The sequence below is a fragment of the Sinocyclocheilus grahami genome, unplaced genomic scaffold, assembly GCF_001515645.1.
Source record: "Sinocyclocheilus grahami isolate Dianchi unplaced genomic scaffold, SAMN03320097.WGS_v1.1 scaffold344.1, whole genome shotgun sequence".
In the NCBI taxonomy this organism is placed as follows: Eukaryota; Metazoa; Chordata; class Actinopteri; order Cypriniformes; family Cyprinidae; genus Sinocyclocheilus; species Sinocyclocheilus grahami.
The window spans coordinates 1626000-1640662 of record NW_015505523.1 but is presented as its reverse complement, the minus strand read 5'-3'; the positions used below and the strand labels follow the sequence as shown (position 1 = coordinate 1640662).

The 14663-nt window shown below is 35.8% G+C and overlaps 1 protein-coding gene across 4 annotated transcripts in view; it reads right to left on the bottom strand.

Moving 5' to 3' along the window:
* The window catches only part of cadm1a (cell adhesion molecule 1a), a 319703-nt gene that overhangs the window by 94656 nt on the left and 210384 nt on the right, over window positions 1-14663 (bottom strand). For 3 of the 4 annotated variants that reach the window (XM_016228781.1, XM_016228786.1, XM_016228787.1), the window contains exon 2: window positions 9363-9380. The exons of the other annotated variant lie outside the window; for it this stretch is intronic. In XM_016228781.1, coding sequence (XP_016084267.1) covers window positions 9363-9380 — 18 coding nt within the window. The remainder of the gene's footprint in view (window positions 1-9362; window positions 9381-14663) is intronic. 4 annotated transcript variants of the gene reach the window in all.

Below are 14663 nucleotides of genomic sequence, written 5' to 3'. Positions count from 1 at the left end.
AATTATAAATTAAATGTGTCCTTTTATTATTGCTTGGACAAAATGCTGCATGTTTCTTTGTGAAATTGAAATATAACACTAATACTATACAAATATAGCACTTGCATATTATTGCTCTTTTGTTGGTTTTGATTGCTTCTATTGTCCTAATTTGTTAGTCGCTTTGGATAAAAGCGTTTGCTAAATAACAAAATTTAAATACAATGTAAATGTAAATAACAAAACTACATTGAAATTTTAAAACAAGCCCCAAATCAAATAAGTAACACAAATAAAAGAAATCTCTTCATATAAACAAAATAAAGCTTTGTCTGTGCTCGTTCCGTTTAAAATTAGAGGCAACCACTGCATTTTAATCATGATCCAAACAAAGATGCTGCATACATGCAACATGATCAGACTTTAATCTAAATTAGATTGTATAATTTCGAAATTTGAAGCAAAAACAGAATGATTTGACTTCAGTTTTGTGAAACTATACATAAAAAATATCTGCATGAAACAGCAACAGCAGAGCTGAATGAGACGCAGATTCACTCTCTGCCAGCAGGTGGCGCTTAAAGCGTTTCCTTGGTTTCCGCTGTAAACAAAGCAGCCCTGCACTTATGAACTTTAATATGCATTATATAGAGGCAAGATGAAAAGAAAAAATACCATCTAAACTTTTCTAAAGACAGTAAGTTCCCCTCAGACATACATTTATATAAACTCCTACCCCTAAATTAATCGCGATTTGTTTAGCATCTCAACCGATTTGAACTGTCACATATTTAAATCGATTTAATCGTTACATCCCTAATAAAATCATTATTTTTCCCCACTACAATAAAATATATTACTATTATTTATAGATTATGCAGGGGTGACCAAAATTATTAGAACACTAGTATTTTAACCAGTTAAAAAATGGTTTTAAGTAACTTATTTCTATCTTTTGTGTCATTATGAAATATCAGTTTACATTTCCAAATTCATTTTGCCATTAATTTTAATAATCCAGTGAGATTTTTTTTAACAAGGAGTCTGACAACAGCCAGTGCCCCACACAGAGAATATATCACAATATTGCTGTTTTTACTGTATCCGTGATTTAATGCAGCCTTGGTGAGCATGAGAGACTTTCAAAAATACTGAAAAAAATCTTACTGACCCAAATTTTTTAGTAGTGCTCTTAGAAAAAAGAGAAAAAAAGAAGTAGAAAAATGTTTATAATGGGAGTGATCTGGGTTTGTGCAATCTAGTTCTATGTCAGTATCGCCAGATTAAGATGTTGCTTTGAAAGCTTTACTTGAAATGGACATTATTCCACCCTGCTGGTAGAAAAAGGCCACAAGAAGACCAGAAAACAAAAGGCCAGAGAGGAAGAGATGAAAAGAGGGACAAAAACCAAAAGAAAGCAGGTAAGACAAACACAGCAGAAGAGCAGAGACCTGCCTTGCCCTCTCTCTCGCTCTTCCTTTCCCAGCATTCCTCCTCTCAGCATGACGGTGCACCGCGAGGACCTCCAGCACCTGTCCCTCACTCTGAAATCAGTGAGCTGTGCCGGAGTCACACGGCCTCTCCTCGCCATCCATCTAAATACGACATTCTTGAGCTGAGATTGCGCAGGCAGTTCAGTGTGTATTTTGCATTGTCTCCGAGCGGGCATCCTGATCTAGGCAACGTCTGTGCACACAAGGATAAGAATCCCCATGCAGGCGGCAGGAGATTAACTGCCCTCTGCCTCTCACATCTTCCTCTATCGATCGCCACAGAAAAAAAAATATCCTCACACGCATTCACTAAGATGACATCACAGTCAAAGAGGCAGAACAAGGAGTCCTTGTGGCAGAGCCACGTCCTTGAGGTCAGAGGAGGCAGTGCAGAGACCAGAGAAAGAGAGAGATGAAGAGCTTTGCTTTCCTCTAGCAGCTAACATTAAAATCAAATGAAATCACAATTGAACAATTGTCACTTTAAGTTCATGCTGGTTAGCTTTGAGGATCTCTACTAGCATAGTCATAAAAGATAACTAAATTAATCTTTGATACGGATTTAAAATTTAATCACTTTCTCTTCCGGGAAACACACTAAAAATATGGATGACTCATCCTGCACTGCACAGACTGTTGGCCAATCAAATGCTCTACATAAAAACAATGTCTCTCCTCTTAAATTATAAACACCACCTGAAACTGACTAGATAGTAGTAAACTTGCTCATGGCAGACTTTTTAGGATAATGCAATTAACTTACTTTTTACAATTAGCTCATAACTAACCAATAACAACATTATTTATATAGCGCTTTTAACAATACAGATTGTGCCAAAGCAGTTTTACAGTATCAAATGGGAAAATAGTGTGTCAATGCAAAAAAAAAACAAAAAAAACCCCCAAGACCTTCGAAGATGAATGAAGGCCTTACGGGTTTGGAACAACATGAGCATGAGCAATTAATGACAGAATTTTCATTTTTTGGTGAACTAACCCTTTAAGTGAACATTATATGGCAAAAGGTAAAGGTAATTTAAATATGAAAAATACGATAAATTAGCAGGCATAATGAAATATGCAATATCAGCCAATATGTAGTATTCACCGAGACCAAAAAATAAATTATCTAACATTGTCCGATAACTTCTATGGTACTGATATTGTGCATTTCTACATTTAATGGGGTCTTAAAATTGAGAAAAAACGGTTTCTTTTGAGTTGTCAAGGTAAGATGAAGACAAAAACATTGAGACATCACAGTTCCATTATGGCCATGTTTTTGTGTTGCCTTGTGGTAATGTGTTTAGCTAGCACAGATCTTCTGGATCACTTTACAGTAATTTCACAAGAGCCAGCTAACACAATAATAGGAGCATCATCAGCATGGCCCCTTTTCAGTAATAATGGCGAGTGTATGTCTTTGGCAAGAGAGCGTTCTGTTTACAAGCAGAGTTGGAGGAGAAAGAGGGCGCGGGAGAGAGAGAGGGCGAGAGAGAGAGAGAGAGAGAGAGGGAGAGAGAGGAGAGAATGCGGCATAAACCAAGCAGAAGGCCATGAAGGACTGGGGTCCTTAACAAGGACTGGGATTCATCCAATCCCCCTTGGGAGTGTCTTCTTCAGCTCACTTCTAATTTATACCCATACAAATAACTTGGCTTCGATTAATAACTGAAACGCAAGACAAAAAAAAAAACTGTGCCTTTGCCAAGTACAGCGTGTGTGTGTGTGTGTCTGAAAGAGAGAGCATTTATCCTGTGCCTCAGCATGTTTGGGCTGATAGACTGTGGAGGAGAAGGGCATTAATCGTAAAGGGCTGCTGGAGTGTGGGCTAAAGTTGCTGGCCGTAATACTGTCTGTCTGAATCATCGCCCCCCTTTAGGTCTGGAGTGGGGCGGGTGTCTAGTTCTCCCTTCTAATGTGGCCTGACACTCAAAAAGAAGCATCATTCCTCCCTCTGTGCTGATGAGAGTTCATTAGGACAGGGGCGATTTAGCAGGGGATAAATAAGGGTGTCTGTGAATGTCTTTTATGGCTTTAGATTAAGAAAGCTCCAATATAGAAACTCTTGCTAACACAATAGCCAATCATTATTTTTATATCATGCCCAATAATAAATACTAAGGCTGATATTATAAATCAACAGCGGTCATACTACAATTCCAATTAAATTTATTCAGGCTGAAAAAAGGCAGTATAATTAAAAAAGAGGGGAAAGAACCCTGATATCTGCTACAGTATTGGCCTTGTGCAATTTAATCATTATTATTATTTTTAATTCGTATAGCAGTTTTTATAATACATTTTGTTTCAAATGAGTGTTTCAAAGAACAATGTCCTGCAAATAGGGCTGCACGATATATCATTTCTGCATGGATATCGCGCTGTGCGCATCCGCGATAGTCACATCGTAGGATGTGCGATACTTAGTATACTGATCGTTATATTTATACTGATTGTTTTCTTTGAACACACAGAGATGGTGTTTACGCCGGACATGACACGCCCCGCGTCGCAACAGCTAAAGTCTGTCCACACTGGACGTGAAAAGCGACCGTTGCAAATCATTTGAACTGTGTGCAGTTCATCATAAATAAAACGCGGCAGCAGTTTACTGTCGGGGATTTGTCGTGTCGTGCCACACCGCATCTAGTGTAGACAACATCACTGACTATAATGGGTTCTATAGTATTTTGTCGTGTTGCGCTGCGCCGCTAGTGTCTGGTGTACACGGTGAGAGCCACGCAGATGCACGTGAACACCGAATTCCGCTCACTTCCATGTCTATTAATGACACATACGTGTGCAATTATGTCAAAATGCATGTCTCTGCAAGTATCCTTGCAAACACAGTTGCTTATGATTTAGGTGAAGGTAAACAAGTGAGAAAGAAAATGGATGTGTAACAGAATTAGCAGTTTAATGTTCCAGAGGCTTTCTGTGTCATGAATGTTAATCAAACAACAAAACACTTTTGTAGGTTTAACACAGATTTATTAGATTTAATTCATACAATGATGACTATGTAATGTTATTTTACATTTGATTATTCAATTTCTGTACCTGAATACTATTAGACTTACCTGAAAAATATAAAGCACTGGTCATTTGTATCTTTGTTCTATTATATGTATCTATGCTTGTAATTACTTTATTTTCTATGCTGATTTACTCACCTACAAAATCACCCCAATCATTGATTATTTTTTTCCAAACAGAGCTTTTTTTTTTCATATTGCAATATATATCGCAGAAAAACAAAATATCGCAATGTGAGTTTTTTTTCCAATATCGTGCAGCCCTACCTGCAAACCTACCAAGAAATAGCTGTCACAGATACATAGCATACATTAGGGCTGGGTTTTTAATTCATTGCACTGGTCAGATATGAACCTCACCTGAAGAGAAGGGGAGAGAGTTGACACGGAATTTTACAGTTTTATTAAATTCGATTTGATTAATTTCTGACTCACAAGCTTTGGTAACACTTTATTTTAAGGTGTCTTTGTTACACGTTACATGTACTTACTAATATAATAACAATTAATTATGCATAATTACATGCAAGTAACCCTAAACCAAACTCTAATCCTAAACCTAACCATATAGTAAGTACATGTAGTTAATTAATATTACTCAGTACTTAAATGCATAATTTCACTGTAACAAGGTGAACTTAAAATAAAGTGTAACCCAAGCTTTCGATTGGATTCGATTTCCCATTTGATTCAATATCGATTATTCTGGATATATATCAGATAATGTAGGCCTACATGCCAAATTTTCACAAGGAAAAAAAAAACTCAACGAATGCTGTACAATATACATATGAGTCAGTTGGTACTACTATAACAGTCACAAGCCTGTTATAGGGTTCGTTCTCTTCCTCACCACTAGGGGCACTAGAGGGCAACATGTTTTTGTATAAATCATGCCTTATGGTAGAAGGAGTGAGTGCAGCATGCAAAAGCTAAAGCATGGCCTTGCCATGTGCTTGCCATGTGCTCCTTGAGTCCTTGTTGGGAAACATTTGTTTTAATGCTCAACTAAAATTAAGTGATGTTATATTGGGTATGAAATAGGGATGTCAACGATTAATCGATGATTGATTAAAGCTATCTATGGTCAATTAAACAATTAAATTTTGGGGTGCGTGAGGCTCATGAGCAAAACCCGTGCAAGCGGCTGTGAGTGTGGTGACGGAGCTGGATCTTTTGCGAAAATAATTAACCAATTTACAAATTACGCTTTTAATGTGATACAAACTCTAAAAATACATTAAAATAAAAACAATGCAAAGTCCTTCAACATATGGAAAGCAATAGAAATTTAGTAACTAAGTCATGTTTAATTATAATCTCCCCAGATTGTTTCATAACGGGCACTGCGCTTTGACAGGGCTGCGGGACACGAGCAAGACATTTCTACTTGTTAAATCGTTTCTACGACTTATTAGTTTGAGGCCATGGTCCATGTTTCATTAATTTGTTCCCTAATGATAACCCATGATTTAACTAAAATGAGGGAACGGATTAATAAGTCGTAGGAACGAATTCTTAATTCATGGCCACGAAATCTTTAATTTCCCACCCGCATGTTTACCACAGAAAGAGATGTGAAAACATGTATTAAAAGTGAATGACAAGAAAATAAACCTGCGAAATTAGAGGGTGAGGCGGTAAGGATTTGGGAACAGAAACGATAAATATTAAATTTGTGACCAACCGTCAAAACAGAACACTGTATGGCTTTAAAATGATGGAATCGAACGGCATGAATCCAAAACCATGGTCGCGCTGTAACATTTGCCTGCTAACCAATTATTTATCTTATAAACAAAGCTTTGTACGTCACTTGTGTCATAGAATTCACATAAACATGTTTCATGTGAGCAACAGTGTATTTTGCCATAGCGCCGCTGGTGGAAGCGGTTCACTGACCGCGTGGCACAGCCCCAAACGCCGTAGTTACGTTTGGGATTATTTATATTTAAAATGGCGATAATGTTAATTGCAAACATTGCGATTGTGTTTTAAAATACAACACTGAGCACCATGAAACAATGAAAACCATTTAAAAAGACGCATTCAGCGGTCTCCGTGACAGAATATGAAATGGCCAACAAAGTAAAATGATCCCAAACATAACTACAGCACGCTCTCTTCATTTTATCAAATGATCGTTATCACATCTATTCATTTTACAATCCTACTACCAGCCTTTTATTTAGACTAAAAACCCCTTTCATTTGGCTGAGGAAGCTGCGTTTTGAGTAGCATTTGAACAACCTGTTTTGCCGGTGACTATATGACACTGCAATAGATGCAATTTTCAGCATTAAGGTTAACGATTAATCGATTAATTGATCGTTAATTTAAACAACGATCGATCATGGAAATAATCAAAAATGGGCATCCCTAGTATGAAATGTGTCTAACTTATCTTTTCATTTGGTTTTGGATGTTTTTGAATTATATTATTTGGACTGTTTATTTAGTATGGCTTCTTTTGATTTTTGTAGAAGGACTTTTTGTGTTATCTGGTGGATTATGGTCCTTGAGGTGAAGAGGGTGGAGGAAGTTTTATGCCCCAAAGCTCTTCAACCCATTATTCGACTATCACCTTTATACGGATCTTCCATGAACTTTGATGTTTGAGTACAGCAGGCATATGGATTAAGACTGACAATTGGCTAAATTATGTACTGGACATTGGGAGAACTTGAATGGAATTCAGATAAGACTTTATTGACTCCATTACACTTAATTCATCATTCATGGATATTGATCTGTCTTGAACTCTATTTACATTTTTGTTCTTTTTGTGTTTTGATTTGGTGTGAATAATTTGGATGAAATGTCAAAACGAAATAACTATTGCTATGCTTTACTTGAAAGTTTTTTTTTTTACTAAATATTTTGCATTCAATGAGAGTCTGATGTATGTTTATGCTTTGTTAAACGGATTATGTTATTGCAGTAGGTTTCCTTTTATAAATAAGTTGTATGACTGGTTTCGGGTTTAGTTAAATCAGAAACGATTATACTACATTAAAATATTGGGGGTTAAAATGAACTGATTTGTATACAAATGCTTAAATTACACAATGTCATTTTTATAATAATAATAATAATAATAATAGTTACAATTACATAATTAGCCTATATTTCTACTCCAATTAATTTGATAAATATAAACATTTAAATAGTGGCTGTCATAAAAACATGACTGATTTATTCAAACATAAATTAAACATTGAAGAACAGTAAAAAATGTAATGAATGTTATATGGTGCATATATTTAGCAAAATGCTCCTCTATAGAGTTCATTTTTCTAGCTGACTAAAGTGTTTATGGACACGATTGTTTTTTTCTGAAGTAAATGTGACTTTACGTGACATTGTTTACAAGCTGTTATATTGACATCTTTCTGTGATTGAAACACTGATTACATGAGAAAGGAATCGGATTTCGGTCATTTATACTCTTAATATTCTTTTAACATACCTTTGGATGTTTATTTTGTGCTGAAAATTATGTTAAACCAGAGGAGATGATAAGTTCACGTGCACTTCGTGTTGCCGCTCTTGAACTGAAGCGCTACAGCGATCTGTCACTCCACATTAAACAGTGCCAAAACGGCATCTATTGTTTGCATACTGTAATAAAATGGTAAGAATTTTAAATCTGAGACTTTGTTTAATATAAAAAAAAGTTACAAAGCACAACGCTTATTGCGATTTATTGGATGGGAGGGGAACGTCTAGGTTACTTGTGTAACCCTCGTTCCCTGAAGGAGGGAACGGAGACGTTACGTCAGTGACTGACGAATTGGGATCTCGCCCGAGAGCCCAATCACCTTCGAGTGTTAACTAAACAAGCCAATGACAGTTACAATGTTCCCTTTATGGACTGAAAACAGGCTAGACTAATCGATTCTTGATATTTAAGAATCAATATCGTTTCGTAAAAAATGAGAATTGATTAAAATCGAGAAATTAATATTTTTTTACCCAGTCCTAGCATATATAATCACACATTTTTCAGCATAATTAAACTATGTTTAATATGTAATTAAACCTCTATGTGTATGTGATTTAAAACATTGTTCTTGAAGTTTTATTCAAGTAATTAAAAAGGGAGTCATGAGACATTCATCAATGAATTACAGTATGCATTATATCCATTTCAAACCTCCAATCAACACAAATGAAAAGGATAGAAGTACTGTACAAGCAGGTATGTATCAAAGAAAAGGAATTCAGCCTTGTTGCAATGGATGAAATAGACTTTGCAAATATGATACCATTTTATCACTATGAGCTTTTATGGTGCTTTTGTGTGCAACCTCTCTAAACTAAACATACCATTAGTAATATAATGTCCTTTATTAAAAATTCTCATATCGTAATGAGACTTAGCAAAAAAATGGCAAGAAATAAAATGAGGAAGACCTGAGAGGCGCTGGCATGACATTGATAGAGTGGAGAGTTTGAGTACGGTTTACTAAATGACTTATTTTACTGCCCTCCTTCAAAACACATTCCCCACATTTGAAGAGGAAATGATTGCATATCTGGAGTAAATGTGCTATGTGAAAATGGAGAAATTCAACTGGATGAGACACCGGAGAGAATGAGAAGTTCTGTCCTGAAAGGTGAGAGACAGATGATGTTAGAAGGGATGAGGAAGATGGAGTGCTGGAGAGATACAGCACCTGTACCGGTGGAGGCTGAGAGAGAAGTAGTCAGTTTGTCAGAGGCAGAAGAAAAGCGAGATGGTTTCGGTTATGACCAGCACTGCTGGCTGTAAAGGACAAGCTATTTGGAAAATGGGAATGAAGAAAAAAAAACGAACACACGAACACAAGAGGTAAAAAGGAAGCCATACCTGGGAACTGAGCAGCTCCTGTGTGAAAGGGGGAGAGGAAAAGAGAAAATAATTAGGAGGAAGCCATTCACGAATAGACGACCCCCAAAGTGTCATGAAGTCAGAGGAAAGAAAAATAGCACATTTGAAAAAGCCAAGTATTATCTTCCAAAATCACAGTCAATGTTTAAAAAAATAAATAAATAAAACAAAAGTTTTAAATATAATATAATAAAATATACAACAGTTCGTTCTGGTCCTCAAATCTGATTGGCTGAAAGGTTTTTCCAACCATGAGATATTCACCCAATATTGTCACGGGAACCGCTTCACCATTTGTATCACTCTGCTTGCAGCAATTCTCACAGTGAGTGTCATGGCGTCTACTACAATCTTAGAAATACTACCATTGTCACAAATGGAAGTTTTAAGAGTTTTTTTTAGGCGAGAATATAGTTGTTTATACTTCACATATGCTGTTTGTTAATAAAGATAGTGTCTATTTGAAAAGTAGTTTGAACATTTTCAGAGATGTGAATGTGCCGAGAGCAACCTCACCTCGGCCAGTTCTTCGGGCTCTGAAGTCTCTAGAGTGGTTAAACATGAGCTATAAATCTAACGGGCAATCTTTGGTCTCATTAATCTATTATTTGTTCCAGAGCAAACAGTTTTGGCTGAGGGCAAAGTCATATGCATAGCTTTACATTTTATATAACTTTAATGCTGTATATCAGAGCTCTGCCATTGAACTTTTAACTGAATTGGTTAGCAACTTTTATGTTGGCTGTTGTTGTTGTTTTTAAAGATTTATTTTTGGCTTTATTGTGATAGGACAGATCAGACATGACAGGAAGCAAAGTGGAAGAGAAAGAGGGGGGCAGGATCGGGAAAGGTCCTTGAGTCAGGATACGAACTCAGGATGCCCATAGAGCAATGGCGCTGTTTGTCGGTGCACTGCCCACAAGGCTATCGGCGCTGACGGCTCTTGTTTATTAAATCTTCATAGCTCCATTGGTCCACCATTAGATGGCGACAGGAGACTATTTATGAGTGAGTCAGCAGTAAAGACTTTTACATTGAAAGAGACTGAAACAGGGATGTAAACAAGGACATTATTTTCAACAACACTTTGTTAGGCGCAGCCAACAAATGCACTGAGCAGTGCTGTCATCGGAAATCACCCTTAACAGATGAAAGGATAGTATGACAAAGATATTGCTTTTCTCAGTTGACATTCAAACTAATGTTTTATTGTGAATATGAGATTGAGCTGAATCATAAATTCTGTATCATTTGCAGGTAATCACACTCACTCAGTCCATCTCATATAATTCCCTAATAAAATAAATAAACTCAATTATGTTATTGTTGTTATTATTGAACAGCCATTAAAACAGCAAACTCCTCATGAATATAACAATAAGAAACAATGGAGGGAGAAATTCATCATCAGGTCCCCGGCGGAACATTACTTTAACTCGTTCAATGCTTTCTCTTGATGCGGCGCGCTGTGAAACTTCATTAATTGCAACAAGTCAACAGCATCTGGTCTTGAGCTCATCTATCTGCTGCTAAGGCCCCAAATCAGAAGCTTAGCTAATGCACCGCCTCTGGTACCCGTATAACAGTTTTAAAAAGCACTTAGAGCCAACATGGCTTTATGAAACTGTGCAATGAGTCAGAGTCTGATTAGAAAAACAATTTTCTTATTAGCATTTTCACCAAATTTTCATCTTAGCTAATGTGCTAATTAGCATTCCTCTTCTGGGACTCAACGTAAAGCCATAGAAGATGGATATTTGTGCCTCAGCTTTGCTCAGAGCATCTGCATGTCAATTGAATTTAAACAACATTAGAGAAAGTACACAGAAATCCATGCAAATATCCATGGGTGACCACAGCATAAATCATCGCTCGGTACCAAACAAAACTCTTCAAACCCAGCCGCTTGCAACAAGACCCTTGAGGCAAGATCTAAATATACCTCACAGAGCTTTGCATAGGCCTATGAAACAGCCAGGATTCCTTCAACAACACAACGTTGGCTATAGTTGGAAACTAGCCTGGTCTAAGCTGTAGGTCTTTTTTTAGTAGAGTAGATCGGTAGAGACTTGGTGCCATGAGAGAATACAGTGTGCCTTCTTTAGGATTTGTCACATGATTTGGTTGAGTCACAGGGGACTGGGGCCACCCTTGAATTTAGACCCCTGGAGCACAGGCCACACGAACAGGGTTATCCATGTTAAGTAAATGTCAGCCGTCAGAATAACTCTGCATTGGCTTTTCAGCCCTAGGCTTTGCTGGGCCCCTGACTGGAGAGCTAAGGGACTGCCCAGTTCGTGTCACACTCTCTCCCTTCTCTTCAGGTGAGGTTAAAATCTCTGACCAGTGCAATGCATTAAACATGAGTTCTCCCACTTGAGAGATGCTCCCTACTCCAAAATGATAGGGACATTAACTTTGGGGTCAGCATGCATGAGCTGCATTAATGAACCCTTGTGTCTCGCTTTATGTTTGCACCAACCCGAGAGCACTTCACATAGTCAAAAGCTTGAAAGCAAGGCATGTTTAAAAAAATATGATGTCATAATTGGGAATGTATTGCTGCAGAAAGACAGAAATTCATATAGACTAATTAAATTCAAGTTTATTTGTATAGTGCTTTTCACAACACAAATCACTGCAAAGCAGCTTTACAGAAAATTAAAGTTTTTACATTATATTTAAAAGTAGCTTATCAGTGGTGACTGTTAAGTTGATGTCTATATCATACAGTTAGTTAATGACATGTAATCAAACAGACTGTGAACACTATTAACAGCAATGATTATATGTTGCGATCAAACTTATACTACTTAACTATAATTTTATATAGACATTTAAAAAATGTTATGTTATTTTACATTGTTATGTTATGGTAATTCTTATCAGTAACAATGACTCTTAAATGATTAAGAACAAGTTATTTGAGTGAACAAATCTTTTATTACAACAAAATTGAAACCATTTGAATGAAAGTATTGAGATCTTCCTTCTGAAAAAAGTATTTGAAACAAACTTAAAAAATAAAGCTACACACCTTATGTATATCTATATTACACTTTAACATTTTAATTAATGTTTTAAAATGTTATCAAATTAAAATGTAATAACTTTTATTTTTTGGAAAAGTTCTGCACAACAGAGGCATACTTGTTAAAACATGGACAAACATGATATTCCTTAAAACTGTTTAAATAAATTCATTATTATAAAGAATATTATTGTTGTTATTATAACTTTGAAGTACATTGTACAATGCTAATATATTTCTATCATAATTTCGAGTTAAATTTAACTTTTATTTTGACGGGTTGTAGTAGACCTTTGAGTTTCAGAGTGTATTTGACAATGGGGTTTCTCAAATAAAACTAGAAAATGTATACGTTTTCTCTCAGAGCAGCTCTGGTGATGTTCATGTTTAAGTAGATGCTGAAAACACCATTAGCGTCATGCATGCATACTTCAGTATTAGGGATGTTCATTTGAACCGGTTAACTGTTAACCGACCATAAGAATTTTTGACCGATTAATACAATCAGTTAAACGGTTTAAAAAGTAATTTATTAATTTTTTTTCAGTAATTTATCAAAGTATTTTAAAAGGTTTGCTGCATGGTTAAAATACAGACTAGAAAAGTCTGTAACATAGTTTGGTTAAAATTTCTCAATGGTAGTGTAAAACAACACCGTTTTTACCCTGTCAAAAACAGCTCTTTTCAGAGCAAGCAGTTTTGTAGCATTTTCCTTTAAATGCAAATGAGCTTTGCCCGCCCCGCCCCTCTCTTCCAAGCCACTCTCTTGAGAGATAGTAAACTTTAGCCGCATTCATCGTAAAACTTGCGAACTATCACGTTATTAGGAAAGGCGATTTGCAAAGATTCATTAAAAAACCTTAAGCTTATCAGTGGTGACTGTTAAGTTGATGTCTATATCATACAGTTAGTTAATGACATGTAATCAAACAGACTGTGAACACTATTAACAGCAATGATTATATGTTGCGATCAAACTTATACTACTTAACTATAATTTTATATAGACATTTAAAAAATGTTATGTTATTTTACATTGTTATGTTATGGTAATTCTTATCAGTAACAATGACTCTTAAATGATTAAGAACAAGTTATTTGAGTGAACAAATCTTTTATTACAACAAAATTGAAACCATTTGAATGAAAGTATTGAGATCTTCCTTCTGAAAAAAGTATTTGAAACAAACTTAAAAAATAAAGCTACACACCTTATGTATATCTATATTACACTTTAACATTTTAATTAATGTTTTAAAATGTTATCAAATTAAAATGTAATAACTTTTATTTTTTGGAAAAGTTCTGCACAACAGAGGCATACTTGTTAAAACATGGACAAACATGATATTCCTTAAAACTGTTTAAATAAATTCATTATTATAAAGAATATTATTGTTGTTATTATAACTTTGAAGTACATTGTACAATGCTAATATATTTCTATCATAATTTCGAGTTAAATTTAACTTTTATTTTGACGGGTTGTAGTAGACATTTGAGCTTCAGAGTGTATTTGACAATGGGGTTTCTCAAATAAAACTAGAAAATGTATACGTTTTCTCTCAGAGCAGCTCTGGTGATGTTCATGTTTAAGTAGATGCTGAAAACACCATTAGCGTCATGCATGCATACTTCAGTATTAGGGATGTTCATTTGAACCGGTTAACTGTTAACCGACCATAAGAATTTTTGACCGATTAATACAATCAGTTAAACGGTTTAAAAAGTAATTTATTAATTTTTTTTCAGTAATTTATCAAAGTATTTTAAAAGGTTTGCTGCATGGTTAAAATACAGACTAGAAAAGTCTGTAACATAGTTTGGTTAAAATTTCTCAATGGTAGTGTAAAACAACACCGTTTTTACCCTGTCAAAAACAGCTCTTTTCAGAGCAAGCAGTTTTGTAGCATTTTCCTTTAAATGCAAATGAGCTTTGCCCGTCCCGCCCCTCTCTTCCAAGCCACTCTCTTGAGAGATAGTAAACTTTAGCCGCATTCATCGTAAAACTTGCGAACTATCACGTTATTAGGAAAGGCGATTTGCAAAGATTCATTAAAAAACCTTATACTCACTTCTTCTGGAGGTGAAGCTGGATCATGAATGATTTGCGCGAAGATAGACGCATTTAGGTAGATCGTGGGCGCATTCCCTTCAGAAACAAAGGTAATCTGTCTTCAGCAGCTCAGTTGTCGGGAGTAAATGACGACTGCTATGTTCATTATTACATCCAACAACAGAACACCTCA